At 42.8% G+C, this 15,892-nt stretch overlaps 1 protein-coding gene across 8 annotated transcripts in view; it reads left to right on the top strand.

The window, feature by feature from the left end:
* tenm3 (teneurin transmembrane protein 3) overlaps positions 1 to 15,892 on the top strand; it is a 335,219-nt gene that overhangs the window by 90,179 nt on the left and 229,148 nt on the right. For all 8 annotated transcript variants that reach the window (XM_076884527.1, XM_076884523.1, XM_076884525.1 and 5 more), the window contains one exon: positions 8,839 to 8,961. In XM_076884527.1, the coding sequence (XP_076740642.1) occupies positions 8,859 to 8,961 (103 nt within the window). In that variant the 5' untranslated portion in view covers positions 8,839 to 8,858. The remainder of the gene's footprint in view (positions 1 to 8,838; positions 8,962 to 15,892) is intronic.

The following is a 15,892-nucleotide window of genomic DNA, read 5'->3' as shown; positions in this document are numbered from 1 at the left end:
AACCACTGATACATCACAGTATCCAGGGCGGCCATGGCATGGTTTATGCTAAAAGGGAAAACCTACCTTCTTGTTGTGGATTATGCCTCAAGATTTGTGGAGATTGCCCGTCTCACACACCACTCTCACATTATCTCAAAGGAATTTTTGCATGTCATTGGATCCACGAGCAGCTGGTAACAGATAATGGGCCACAGTTTTCAGGAGAAGCTTTTGAGACATTTGCAAAATTGTATGGCTTTAGCGATATCATGACAAGCCTGACATACTGCCAATGCAATGGCGAAGCCGAACGAGCAGTTAAGACTGATAAGCTACCTATCCACACTTGGCTCTACTCGCTTAGAGAGCCACCCCACTGCAGAACGGCTACACTCCAGCCCAACTCTTGATGGACAGATGACTTTGCACCACAGTGCCAACACTGTCATCTCTGCTTGACCCTGCACTTCCTGACGGTGTGGTTGTCGCCCGGAGGGAGAAGGAGAGGAGGACTAAAGAGGCACAGTCATACAACCTACGTCATCGCCCACAAAGCCTCAACAGGCTCACTCAGGGGCAAGAAGTGTGAATCACAGACCAGAGAGCCAGTGATGCTGATATTGGCAACCACACCAGGCCAAGATCATATATCACAGATGGATCTCGCGGGACAATCAAGCGGCACCTTGTTCCCATGAAATGCATCCCAGTCCAACTGTGAATGATAGTGGGGAGCCGGAATCTGCAAGAGCCGCGGAGCAGTGCCCTAAGGACATTCCAGAGACAAGTTCTTTAAAACTTCCATCTATACCCAGAACCAGGTCCGGGAGAGTAGTTGTGAGAGTGGACTTGTGACTGGTCACATGAAAGGACAGGTTTAGATAAGAATACCCCTCTTTCACAGTATTCTTTATACAGTAAGGGGTAACAGTAAAGTAAAGTTTGTCATATTCAAATATATATGTTCAGAAGTTGTGAAATGCCAGATATGGCACGAGGTAGACTAGAAGAAATTTGTTTTATTAAACAGCATAGTTAGAGTTAAGGTTTTCATCATATGATACTTCTTACAGGTGTGAATAGGAACAAACCAGCCACAGAGGCAGAATAACCCTCTAAGATCTGTTGAGTCAATGGTAGTCTACCCATTGACTCTAGAAAGGGGAGATGTGGTGTAATTGCATTGCATAGTAGGATGTTAACAGAGCCAGTCAGTGTGGTTAGGTATGACAGCAGCTAGGGGGCGAGACGGGTGGTTGTGAACACAAATGGAGTGTTATGTTGAACAGAGTACGAATGGCCAAATAAAGCGCTGTTTATGAGTCATTGCAGTGGACCCGTTTATATTTAAATAATACGACAGATGCAAGTATTGAGCTAAATTATGTGGTGTCTGGGTTTAGGGAAGGGTTTGTGATAGAAAATATTCAAAGCTTACTTAAGATGATCACTGCAGTGCTAAATGACTAACCGATTGGCTGGAAATGCCAAGGTCAAACAAAATCAATAAAAAAACGCATAAATTTACATCAGAAGATTTCAGAACTTTTTTGTTTCTAATCCAAAATCACATCCTGGACATGACAGCAAGAGACTATTTAAACTGCACTTACCTTGCAGATTCTTGAATTCTTATGCAAAGATTAAAAGACACATTTGAAGCCTGAGGAATGAAGGGCAGCCCAAGGAGGAAGCAATTTTGCAGCCGTCAACAAAAATGGAGGCCAACTTCAGGGACAGTACTCCGGCTAATGTCGGTTAAACAAGCGATTTGCGTGGGGAGCTTGCTGTTTGCACTCACTAGACCTTGCAGACAGATGGTAAAAGCGTGCAGATGTGAACAGCCTGAAGCAAGCTCTTGCAATTGCACAGCACTGAGGCTGAGTGCTGGCAGCGAGGATTGCCGAGGGGAGAATAGGTTGTAGCCCTGACTCAAGGCAATGCAGAATCTGCTACTCCAAAAGATCCCAAGCACATATCAAAACTGGTTTTATAATGATTGAGTAGGGTAAACTTCTGGAATAGGGTAAACTTCTGGAATGGAGAGTGCACTTTAAAGCTGGGTCTATGCCAGGAAACCAACCAATTTAAATAAACTATATTAATTCTGCCCAGAGGATTGGTTAAATACCAGACAGAACTATGCAAGAAACTTGCTGATGGCTACCAGAAGCATCTAGTGCAGGGGTCGGCAACCCTTGGCACGCGTGCCACAGTTTGCACGCGAAGGGTTAATTAAACTGATAGCACGACCATAGCTGGACTGGCATTTGCCCGGTATGCCCGATGGGGATTTTTCATTTTTATGTGCCGATGATTTTTTTTTTTTGTAACAGTATAAACAATAAAGGGGGTGGATTGGCCAGATGCTGGCCGGTGTATAAAAATAACTCAGTTGTTTGGTGGTGGCTATGGCGTAGCTTCCACAGATTCAGTAACATTAGCAAGTGGTGGAGGCCAGCAGGTGGATGAGAGAAAGGGGAGGCAGGAGGAGGAGAGACCCGTGGCGGCCGCCGGTCCGAGTGTCAGGTGAACTGAACCTCAGGTAAGAAGTTATGACCTGCAGTCTATCTGGGTCAGATATGAACCAAGTTTAGGTGGAGTTTATTTTCGTTGTGCTGACTTTTTACAGTCAGTTACAATAACTCGTACTGCTACTAGCTAGCATGACGGAGTTTCTATACAGCTGGGCGGGTGCTATGATGTTACTGATAGTGAACTTTATTTTATTCATAAGGTTAGTTAGTAGAGTTTCCAACCGTCCCGTAAAAAGACGGAATCGTCTCGCATTCAGAGAAAATATTACACGTTTCGTATTGAGCTGAGAGGAGAAGCAGTTTGTCCCGGACTTCAGCTACAATGAAAAAAGACACAAAGCTGGAGTCATTCTGTGTGTTTGCTGCACAGCTGCCTCTTCTTCTCTCCTGTTTCTACTTCAATCATGAAACTGATCAATGATCAGCTGATCGTCTCTCTTGTTTGTTTATCGCCCACTTTGCGCCAGAAAGAGGAAACCAGCGATGTCGCGCTAAACAACAGCAGCACATTTAAGCTTGATCAGCTGTTGTTAGAATTTATTTAATATTAATTTCTAGTATCAGCTGATGTTTGCTGGAGCCACAGCTGTAAAGCTGCTGGTCATGATGTCGGTTTGGATATGTGGTGAGAGGGAAACATGAAGATGAAACCAGGAGATGTCCTTACTGAATCATCAGAGCTGAACAGATGATGGAGAAACAGGTTTACCTTTTAGGTGACATGAATGAGTTGAAGTTATGAACTGTTTCTGAGAGACAAATAACACCAGGATCCTTTTCTAAGTAGCTGACAGCTGGTAACTGTGCAGGGGCGGGTCTAGCAAAGTGTTGCCAGGGGGGCAGGTAGGCATTAACAGGGAGAGGGGGGCACAAAGAAATACTTTTCTTTCTTATTCTCATTTAAAATGTCTCACTTTTAATAAATAATTATCTGAATCTTACAACCAAAGTTTTTATCTGATGTAAAATGTATAGAAATCATACATATACCAACAAGACTGTACATCACTGTCACCACAGCATCTGTTTTCATTCAAAGGCTTTATGGCTTTAATACCTGGGGGCCGGTCTCTAGTCAAAATGCCCGGGCCGATTTTTTGTCCCAGTCCAGCCCTGGACACCACACGCAGTGAGTTAATCTGAGAAGGTGCATTAAAAAATAAATGGCCACTCCAGCGGTGCACATCGCAAATCAGCTCGCACAGACACATTAGTTCTGCTGGTTCTTAATGACGGTATCTTAGCTAACAACCCCAACTACCAGATTCAACTTGTAATTGGCTAAAAATAACTTACCTACTGGTCAGAGGGACGTTGTTAGCTTTCCACATTCAGACACTTCAAAAGCTTCAGCAGCTGTTCGCTCAGCACAGCATCAGCACCAAAGAGATACATGGATACATCCGTAGACTCGAGGCACAATGCATTTTGGGACTTTCAGGTGTTTGGACCAAAGTTTTCTTTTCTGCTCAAACCATAAAGCTTTAATGAGCAGCTGGTTTTGTCTCACATTAACTGGCTGAGTTAATGCCAGTTAATGCAACATCGATGCAGCTGGAATCCACAGCTGTGTGTGTTCATGGAGCTGCATGTTCACCTGCTGGACATCACTACCTGACAGGTTTAACTGTCTTCAGAACATTGCAGAGGCCTTATTGACAGTGTTTGGCTCTACATGTCTGTGTGAGCAGGTTTTCTCTCACATGAGTCCTCAGGTAGCCTCTGAATGCTGGACACTGGGAGACCTGTGTGTCTGAGTGGGAGACCAGAGATCACAGTAACATGTGTGTCTCTGTATTAACAAACATGCCATGTTGGCCCAGTTTATTCTTCTTATCACTGTTGTGAGGAGACCATAAATAGCATTTGTATTTTCTGTTGTTCAGTTCATTTGCTGTTGTGGATAAAAAGTCTTTTTTTGTTTCTAAATAGCTGATAACTATTCGCTGATAGCTGCCAACATCTGCGAACAAATATAATCCTATAAAGTGGTTCTATATAGTGTGTAACTGTTAATATAGAGCATTATTACATTTATTGCTAATGCAATCATATGGCACACTGACCTCTGAGGAAATTTTAGATGCACTCATCATCAGAAAGGTTGCCGACCCCTGCTCCAGTGCAACATTTAAAAAATATTAAAAGAGTTGTATGTAAAGGTGAGGCAAAAAGTATAAATAATTTCTGTTTGCACACATGTAGTGATGTGCTTTAACCTGATAATGCTCAATGGTTGTAAAATCAAGTTGAAACTGAGGCTTATCTTCTAATTTACGCACAATATAAAAACTTCAGCAACGGTTGGAGATGCCACTTAAAAACACCAAAAATTAAAGAAACCAATTTAAACCTGAGAAAAGTAATTGTTGATACTCATAAAGCAGGAGATGGACATGCAAAATTATCACCTCATTTCCAAGCATCAAGAACTGGACTGAGACAGGTGTGGACATTGCCTACAAGCATAATCACTGCTACAGGATGGTATCCAAAAACTGAAGCTGGGCCCAGTGGCACCATGCTTTTGAAAGCTCAAGCACCTGAATGACCGGTTGAGTTCTCACCTGGTCATCTTCTCCAGAGTGACGTGACGTTTCTGACATGGCTTCGGTGACCACTGGAGAAATGCCCAGAAACATCTAATTACAAATTTTAAATTTTAATAAGATAACTAAACTAGTGGTGTCAAACTCATTTTACTTTGCGAGCCACATACTTATACTTTGATCTTAAGTGGGCCGGACAAGAGAAACTCCCCTTTCTGTCAGTGTAAAGAAGTTACATGTTTAACAGTTTTTCTACATGATTAAGAAAACACACATGAGGTTTAAGGTCCTGGACAAATTTGAAACCTTTTGTTCTCCACAATGAAAAATGGATGAAAATAGAAATGGATGCTTTAGAGAGCTCCTAATTCGATAAATTCTGCACTCGGCTTTGCAGTCTCCAGTATCATTGCAGCCAGATGCTGCACATTTTACGTTTTCCCTGATATCTTCACTTTTTCCTGACAAGCTTGCATTTAAATCCAGCTCCCCATCTCTCTGTATAACCGGCCTGTACCACTACCCTTGCTGTCTGGAGATGTCTGCCCACTTCCGTCTTTCACATAATGGTATCTATGTCTGTCTTTGCATGTGATTGGCTATATGGTGTGGCCATCAAAATAAAGTCCCAGCCCTGCCTGCGTGGATTCTCAGCAGGTCTGACGATTCAGCTCCAACGTACCGACGGGCCATTAATAACTGACACATGATATTATCTCGCGGGCCGGATATAATTGTATCGGGGGGCATGACTGACACCCCTGCCTTAAACTTACTCTTGCTCATTTTTTTTCCTCTGAATAACTGTCCTACAAATATTTGTGTGAATATACAGTGTGTTGTAATATCTAGCAACCTCCCAAACCCTTCAGTGATTTCTTGAATAAATTCTCTAATCTGCTCTCATCTGTTGTTGTGAAATTTGACAATATTATTTATAAGGTGACTTTAATTTACATATTTATTTTCCCTCTAACCGTACTGCTACAGAATGTTTAAACATTGCTAGGTTATTTAAATTCCTCTTGCTATATCTGTAAACTCCCTGCATGTTGTTACATCCACCAGATCCATGGCTCCTAACCAGGAGAGAGAGACCTCTAGCAAATGCTTAGTGTTCTCTCTTAGTTTCGCTCATACCTGGTAGCTAGCTTTGTCGTGTGGGTCAACTCAGTGAAGTCAAGAGATGCAGTGAGGTGTCGAATTTAACTTTTATTCAAACTGTGAAGCACTTTGTAACTCTGTGCTATGCAAATAAATATTATTGTTATTATTATTTATTCTTTTTTTTTTCAGGACAGCTTGTCATTAGCTTGGAACAGACTGGGTAGCATTATATTAGATGTGTTGGTCTTCTGATTTATGACACTATCACCATATGTGGACTTTGTCAAACCTCACTGCCACCATGGAAATACACAATAGACCTGTTTGAATGACAAAGTTTTGAGGCTAGTTTAGTGCCATGGGTGTTGTGTTACTCAAGCTTTTCCAGAACAGTCTTGATGCCTGCCCAATCATCCAGGTAAGGACATCCCAAAAAGTTGATTCTGTTCTGTCCTTAAAGCGCTGCACCCAGATGAACAGACTCATACAGTCATGAGCTCCTGCTCAAAATCAACAGAAGCAAATCCACAAACTTTTCACACATGGAAGAGCTACAAATTACACTGAGGAACTGTGGACTGCTTCAGGGGCATCTACCATCAGCAACCCCCCCTGCTAGATCTTGCCCACAGTGGAAACGTCTCAGGTGGTGTGGGAGGAAGAGGGGTAAGCACAGAGCCGTCTGGAGTAGGCTAGCAGCTAAACCACACAAACCTGTTATTCCCACCATTGTACTGTCCAACGTGCGCTCCCTGGACAACAAGCTGGATCTTGTATGCTTACTTCGGTCCACTTTGAAGTGAGCGCTGTGTCTTCATCTTTGTAGAAACTTGGCTTAACAATAACATTCCCGACAGTGCCATTCAACTTGACTGGCTAACATGCTTTTGGCAGAGGTCAGCGACAGAGGTCTTGTCTAAGGGGGTAAGACTCGTGGAGAGGGACTCTGTGTTTACATCAAGGATGTCTGGTGTCGTAACGCTGTTGTGGCTTGCAAATGTAACACCTGCTTAGTATCTCACTAAGCGCATCTCACATCACTGTATGCATCAGGAATGGCATCAGCACTCATAGCCAAGGACTCAACTAGAATGACATAAGGTGAGTTTTCACTTTTCCCATTGAGAAGATGCTTATTACATACAGCTGCTATGGTGTCAGGGCATACATTGTTAGAGCTTGGAAGGGATCTGAGAAGACGTGAGGTGAGTTGTTGAATCCTGTTTTCCTCTTCCAATGCCACACTATCTGCAGCCAGAGTTTGATGAGGCCCATGGATGTGTGCTGAGCCCCCTTCTCTTCACTCTGCTGACCCACAACTGCACACCATCACACAGCTCCAACAACTGTGGTAGGTCACAGCAGCAACAACAACCTGTCCCTGAATGTGAAGAAGGAGGAGAACATCATAGACTTCAGGAGAACTCACACCCTGCACACCCCACTAACTATCAGCAGTGCTGGTGTGGAGAGGGTAAACAGCACCAAGTTCCTGGGTGAGCACATCTCAGAAGATCTCTCCTGGTTAAAAAACACAGCATCACTGGTCAGAAACGCCCAACAGCGACTCTACTTCCTCTGCTGACTGAGAAGAGCAAGAGCCTCAACACCCATTATGAGCACCTTCTACTGCACCCGCCTCATCCAGAAAGCTCTAAGCATTACAGGTGACTCCACTCATCCCTCCAACAGCTTCTTCGGGAAGGAGACTGAAGAGCCTCTCTCGACCAGCAGACTGAGAGACAGCTTCATCCATCAGCCTGTCAGGATGCTGAATTCATTCCTTGCTCTCACACACAGGAACTCCAGACCTGCATTCAACTCTTCCCTCGTTTTATCTTTATATTGTTTTAGTGTACACTGAGGGCCATGGGAGCTTTGCAACTTCAAATGCCTGTGTATGATCTGTGCATATGGCTTTTGACAATAAAGCTGACTTTGAGCAGACTTTGACTTTATGGTTTCAGTACTGATTTTAGAGACATTAAGCAGATGTTAGAAGAGCTTTGGATACACGTGGGTTACGCTGAAAGTATTTTAGGGAATTCCATTGTAATGAAAAAATCTACGTGTTTTTTCCTTTTTATCTAAATTTTTAAAACTACATCAAAAGAATAAAAGAAAACTTAATAAAAAAAAACAATCAAACAGCTGCAGATATTTTGTGTAACTAATCATGAAATACATGCGATTATCATTTTTTCTGTGCAATATACTGTACTATACTTTGCATATTTACAGTGTCTTTATGTGTGTGAGTTTGTGTCAACACAGACGTTTTGCATGACTCACAGAATGTGCCTTTTGGTATATCTTCATCTGTAAGCACACCAGTTAAGCCTGCTGCTTTTGCGTGTCAGAGATTTGTGCAGGTTACAAATAAGGACACAATTAAAGAGAATGCAGGTTGTGATTTTTGTAATGAAGTCAAGATCACATTCTGGTACCTGGCGATGGCAGGTTACACTGTCATGTTTAACTTTAACAGTAACTGCAGGACAACACCATTGGAACATATTACCACTTTTTTGTCCCTATGTGTGATTGTAGGTGGACCAACAACCCTTCACTCTTTGTCTAGCGCTCTCTCACTCATTTTTTCTTCTTTGTTTTTTATTCATCTGTCTTTCTCTCTCTTTCTGTTTATCTTTCTGTCTACGCAGCTGTACAGCAGTATGCCTGTATGTTTGCCAGCAGCATAAGAAGAAGCATTATGGAAGTGAAAGAGAGACGTCCATACTGCTCCCTAACAAAGAGCCGGAAGGACAAAGAGGGGCCATACAGTGGTGAGACAGCTCATTTAGAACATTCATAGAGTCTTTTATGTTTCTTTTATTATGTATGTGTTTGTCCATCCATTCATTTCATGAGTCAGCCAAGAGCTGACTGATATATATATACCCACATAGCAGACGGGTCTGGCCCGGATCTGGTATCAAGCCAGCACTGCTGGCTGACTTCTGGTGTGGTAAGTGGTATATCATCCAGATATGGGCCAGGCCTGGCATAGATGGCACTGTTTATGTGATGGCATGCCACATCTGGTCTGATTGTGGTTTGCTGTGTGTGGCCCAGGCTCATAGAAAACAGGTCTGGCCCGGATCCAGCATCAAGCTGGCACTTTTTCTGACTGACTGATGTCATGGCAGGGTGTATGTCAACCAGATCTGGGCCAGGTCCGGCAATGATGGCACTATTTATGTTCCTATTTTCCTACTTTAGTTAAAAGACCCAAATGCCATGTTGCAATACTATACTGCTATGGTAGCCAACGTTTCACATGTGGCTTTGACAGGTTTGTGGGTGTACACATTATTCAAAACCCTGTGAGCTACAGCCAGTTGGTGGCTGTAGCTCAGGAGGTAGAGTAGGTCACCTATTGTTTGGAAGGTTAGTGGTTCAATCCCTGGCTCCTCCAGTCTGCATGTCAAGAGTGTGAATGTGTATGAATGTAGTTAGGAAGCAGTCAGTTTAGAGAAAGTGTGTGATTGGGTGAATGTGCCATGTTGTATAGAGCAGTTTGAGTAATCTGGGAGAGTAGAAAAGCGCTATATAAGAATCAGTCCATTCACTGTCTGAACAGAGTTTTGTCATGTTACTTTTGCACTGTTATGTTCCGACACATGTTGTTATTACATGGCTTGATTAAGGTACACATTAGGCTGACATCTGGGACCAGAGCTGAAACTGTTCTGGGCCAGCACAGGGCCAGAACAGTGTGTCTGCAAGTGACCCATGGCTGCACACAACTTACACTGGGCCCACATACAGCAAAGATTGACAGCCCTTTGGTGGCCCAGATCAGGTTTACCAGAGGTAGCACATGGGCCAGCACAGGACCTCCAGTGTGTCTGCAACTGCCCTTGTGCTGGTCCATGTGTGGGCCACATCTGGCAAACCTGATCTGGGCCACAAAATGCCTTTGATGGCGGTATGTGGGCCATGTGTAAGCACATTGTGTGGGCTAGATCTGGGCCATACCAATTTTGCTATGTGGGTATATATATAAAAGACGAGGAATCCCCTGACCATGCATGAAGGGTTTCACCCCAAGTACAGCACCCTGAGACTGCACGCTAAGTGGAAGAAAGGAAGCCGGGGACTACTGAGTGTTACTACCACAGTCCAGGATGAGACAACGAACACGAGTACACCAGAAAGATGGCCGCCACCAGTGTGCTCAGTGAATACCTCAGGAAGCAGAAACCTAAGAAATGGGAGCAAGAGGAGGAACAATCATGGAAAGACAGGTCCCTGCACGTTATGTACCACCAGCAGATAGAAGAAGTGACTGACATCCAGAAATCCTACCAGTGGCTGGACAAAGCTGGACTGAAAGACATCTTAGAGGCACTAATCATGGCAGCACAGTAACAAGCTCTGAGCACAAGATCCATAGAGGCTGGGGTCTATCACACTTGGTAAGACCCCAGGTGCAGGCTGTGTAAAGATGCCCCTGATACAATCCAGCGCATAACAGCAGGGTGCAAGTTGCTAGCCCTAGCAGGCATGGCATACATGGAACGCCATAACCAAGTGGCCGGCATAGTATACAGAAACATCTGTGCCGAGTATGGCCTGGAAATCCCGAGGTCAAAATGGGAGACACAATACAGAATGAGAGCAACATCAGGAAAAAGGAACACAAGAAGCAGGAGAAATACCAAGGGCTAACAGAAGAGCTCAAGACGATGAGGAGTGTGAAGGTAACAGTGGTCCCAATGGTAATCGGAGCACTCAGCAGTGATCAGTGAGATGCTTGGCTATAAGTTGAACAGCTACAAGGAGCAGTACTCTCCATGGAGAAGAAGACTAGAGGCCAAGATCAAGGTAGCACGGAAGGAAGTAGGCCTAAGTATGGTATAACAGGGAGATAGGCAGGAAAATAAACCAGCTGTTCTCTCAGAACCAGCCAAGAGGTACTCTTAGTGGCAGGAGAACAATGTGAGAACACCACCACCAAGGCTGAAGATGGAGCAATACTGGAAGAACATAAGGGAGAAATACACAACCAAAATGTCAATGCTCAGTAGCTAGTGGATCTAAGAGAAGACCACAGCAACCTCCCTGAACAGGATCCAGTAACCATCACTGTAGCAGACATTCAAAAAAGGGTCTCCAGTATGAAGAGCTGGTCAGCACCAGGCCCCGACATGGTTTATGCCTTCTGGCTGAAGAGCTGACTGCACTTCATGAGTGTCTGGCAGCATAAATAAACCACTGAAGGACGGACAGTCCTGATCCCCAAGGTTCCCCAGAAGGGACCAGTCCCATCCAACTACCAGCCAATAACCTGCCTCGCTACCACATGGCTGCTGGCATCATAGCAGCTAAGATGAGCAGGCACATGGCTCAATACATGAGCGGGGCACAGAAAGGGATTGGCAAGAATACCAGAGGAGCAAAACACCAGCTACTGGTAGACAGAGCAGTTGCCCAAGACTGCAAGACTAGGCTGACCAACATGTGCACTGCCTGGATTGATTACAAGAAGGCCTATGACTCGATGCCCCACAGCTGGAGACTGGAATGTCTACAATTGTATAAAATCAACAGGAGCCTAAGAGCCTTCATCATGAACTCAATGGGGATGTTGAAAACAACACTAAAGGCCAACTTAAAGCAAACAGCACAAGTCACCATCAATTGCGGGATCTACCAAGGAGATGCTCTGTCCCCAGTACTGTTCTGCATAGGCCTGAACCTCCTCAATGTGATGTCTTGATGCATGCTCAGTCATCCAGGTAAGTGAATCCCAAAAGTTGATTCTGTTTATCTGGATGTAGCGTTTTCAGTGGGAGAAATGTTTGGTCACTCATCCAAGTGACTCAGTAATGATCAAGGAACTGACCTCACAGTCCATTGTTTAGTGGGCTAGTTTGTGCAAAAGCACTGTTTATAAGGTTGGGGAAACCTGCAGTCAGCTGAGACTGAAAAGTCACTTGGATGAGTGATGAAACATTTCTCCCACTGAAAACGCTACATCCAGATGAACAGAAAAAAACTTTTTGTGGTTCTAAGTGAGATCATTGACAAGACTGGCTATGGATACCCACTACAGGATGGAGCAATTGTCAGCCAACTGCTCTACATGGATGACATCAAGCTATATACCAAGAGTGAACGAGACATCGATTCACTGATCCACACCACCGGGGTATACAGCAATAACATCGGGATGTCATTCGGACTAGAGAAGTGCAGTCAGACGATAACAAAGAGAAGGAAGATAGTCAGAACTGCCAGAAGGCAATATTGCAGACACAGAGGACAGCTAAAGTACCTGCGAATCCCACAGGCAAATGAAGAGGCCGCTAGGAAAGCTGCAACCACCAAGTACCTGCAGAGGGTCAGGCAAGTCCTTAGGAGTCAGCTGAATGGTAAGAATAAGATCCAGGCTATCAACACCTACGCCCTGCCTGTGATCAGGTACCCTGCTGGGGTAATAAGCTGGCCAAAGGCGGCGATGGAAGCCACTGACATCAAGACCAGGAAGCTCCTTACTGTGCATGAGGGTTTCACCCCAAGTTCAGCTGTACGCTAAGCTGAAGGAAGGAGGCCGGGCAGTAGTAGCAATACCGAATGTCAGCAACGAACACAACGGAACACAAGACGCAGGAGAAGTACCAAGGGCTCAGAGAAGATGTGGAGGGTGAAGGCAACAGTGGTCCCAGTGGTAATCGGAGCGCTAGGTACAGTGACTCCCAAGCTAGGCGAGTATCTCCAGCAGATCCCAGGAACAACATCTGAGATCTCTGTTCAGAAGAGCGCAGTCCTACACTGTAAAATCTAATTAGTTCCCAGAACTCAAAAAAACTATGTAAACTCGTCGCCTCAAAAGAACTAAGTAAAGCTTACTTAAGATGACTGTTAGGACAACAGCCATCATTGCAAGTCTGCAGTATTAAGAATAACTTGATATTTCTGACTGTACAGAACTAATTGTTTACCTACTGACAAACATTTCAAGTTCAACTGAATGAAAAAACTATTTGTGGTAACCTGAATATGATTAAAAATAATTAACAACACTTTTTGTAATGACGTTAAAATCAGCCCAACTTTTATTTTCAAACACAACAAAGTATAACAGCCAACATACTGGACACTGTTTGGCTGAACAACAAGCAATTATATTGCCATCACTGTTATAATCTTACAATGAAACAAAGTCTCAGATGTAATTATTCTGAAAATAAGTTTAGGCCTACCACAAGTTTGTTTTGTACTTACATTACTTATATAACCGAAATAAAATATTTGTAGTTCTGTCACAAGTGCAGTCTCTGATTTAAACAACACATTTGTTTTTCATTCCAACACATGAGCTGGAATGTTGTATTATTTCAAGGGTGGCTTGTTTCCAGTCCAGGCATTACTGCCTGAATGACTGTCATGGATCGAGGTGATCCAAATGTAGGTGCAGAAGAAAGTCTTTAACTTCCCTTAAGTACAGTGGCAGTGGATGTGGGTTGGAGATGCAATGAGCTTGAACCTGCAGGCGACCATCTTCACTGACCACACCATCTGTGACGGAGGACTCATCTCTCCTGGTGTCCTGCAAGCAAACAATCATATTTTTTGGAACATGAACTTAATTGCTTTCTTAAAACATTTTTTTCTGCATTTGGTATAAAACAAACTCAAATTTGGACAATCTCAGGCTCCCTCCCCACCGGAGAGGTGACATTCAATGTCCCACTGTCAGTCTGGATAGCCGTGACCGCCACCCAACACACAATAATGTCATGAAAGCATCATTTTAAAAAGGGCTATGCAAACATGGCCAATAACTTTCATTCTAAGATGTGCAAAATGATTTGGGCACAAAACAAATTTTGCTGTTAGAAAACTTGCAGACTTCACTATATACAGTGTAGACCCTCTAAACTAAGTTTGGGAGATGTGATCTTTCAAGAAATGCAGACAAACTGTTGTTGTTTGTTTACTTACACAGCATGTCTTGTAGAATTAAGGTTCAAGGTTCAAGGTTCTTTATTTGTCACATGCATAGTTATACAAGTATAACACACAGTGAAATGTAGCCTGACACGCTCCTCGACATGTGCAAAAAAATTGGGGGGGGGGGGGTGTAGAGGAAAAACATTATATATATATATATATATATATATATATATATATATATATATATATATATATATATATATATATATATATACACACACATATAGTATATACACTGGGTGAATGTGCAGTAGTAGCAGCAAGCTGGTGAATTCTGTACATTAATATGAATAGACATCTGACTATTTTACAGGATAGACAATATAAACATATTTAAAATTAACTGGAGTCACCAGCAACAGCATAGTGCAGTCATATCTCAAGTCTAATAACAGAAGACAGGAAAAGATCAGTACAGAAACAACTTCCCCAAACCAAAGCACAAATAAAACAATAAGTGAAACAGGCTGATCTAAAGTATGATTAAAGTTCAGCCTGATTAATATAAATGTCACTGACAGTTGCTAATATATTGGAAAACCAAAATACTTACTGATGTCTTTCTGTCCAGCAGCAGGAGTGCTGGTCCCGAGCCTCAAAGACAGTAAGAAGCAAGCAGAGGGAGAAAACACAGAAGCTGATTTGATCCTTAATGGCTGTGCAATCATAATAACTTACAACACAGAGGGTCAATGTAGACCCCATACAACCAAATTAGACTAACACATATAGTAATAAAAACAGCATCTACTACTGTGTCTGAATGTGTGGTATTGGCACTGTCAGTTTAGTGTGTTTAAAAAAAGACCCCCGAATTTAAATATAATCATTACATGCTTGTTCAAAGCTAACCTCCAGTATATAAAGTTTCTTATAAGCAATATGACCAGATCTAACATATGGCAGGGTTTATATGTAACATAATGTTTCTTATGATTCAACTGTGTAATTTAACTTAATTCTTTAGAAGGACAACAATACTTTATTCTCAGTTATAAAGCCAACCTAGACTTCAACCATTTAACAGGCCACTAATCTGGATTATAGCTTTCACAACAAAACTTGTTTTTAAGCACGTTTTAACAAAACAAATACTATTGTTAATATTATTATTTAAATTGTAATTAAACAGAAAAGTGGTTAAATATAAAAGCAGTTTGCTTATGTTGTTAAAGAAAGTCTAGATTTGACATTAATAGATGCCACAGATGTTCAAAAGCTGCCACAAAGCATTAAAAAAATAGACGTCTTCAAAAACGTTGGAGCATTTTTGCAAATATGTGATGTCTTGATAAATCGAGCAGATACTTGAACTTTACACAGCTACATTCTCGCCTGAAAATATCTTAAAAGTTTATTTTGTGACCCGGGAAATGTAATATTTAAAGTTTTTTTAGCTGCGCTCCTCCGCCATTGCCGCGTTTGAGTTTTGGACAATTGCATTCTGGGATATTTAGCTGTACCACGTCCCTCGAAGTCCACACAAGTCAGGATACATGCTCGATAAAACGAGAGGAGCAAAAACACATCCCGGAAATTTTCGCGTTCCCAGCTTCATGTGTACTTTGAACTGGAACAGTACTTGTTGTCCAACGTATCACAAGTCCACGAGACCACAAGTACACACAAGTACACATAGACAGGCTCCGACAACCACGGCCTCCGTTTCCCCAGACTACCCTTTCTGGGTCACCAAATAAACTTTTAAGATATTTTCAGGCGAGAATGTAGCTGTGTAATGCTCAAATATCT

The sequence above is a fragment of the Maylandia zebra genome, linkage group LG6 (genome assembly GCF_041146795.1).
Source record: "Maylandia zebra isolate NMK-2024a linkage group LG6, Mzebra_GT3a, whole genome shotgun sequence".
NCBI classification, from domain to species: domain Eukaryota; kingdom Metazoa; phylum Chordata; class Actinopteri; order Cichliformes; family Cichlidae; genus Maylandia; species Maylandia zebra.
This window is presented reverse-complemented; position numbering and strand designations above follow the sequence as displayed.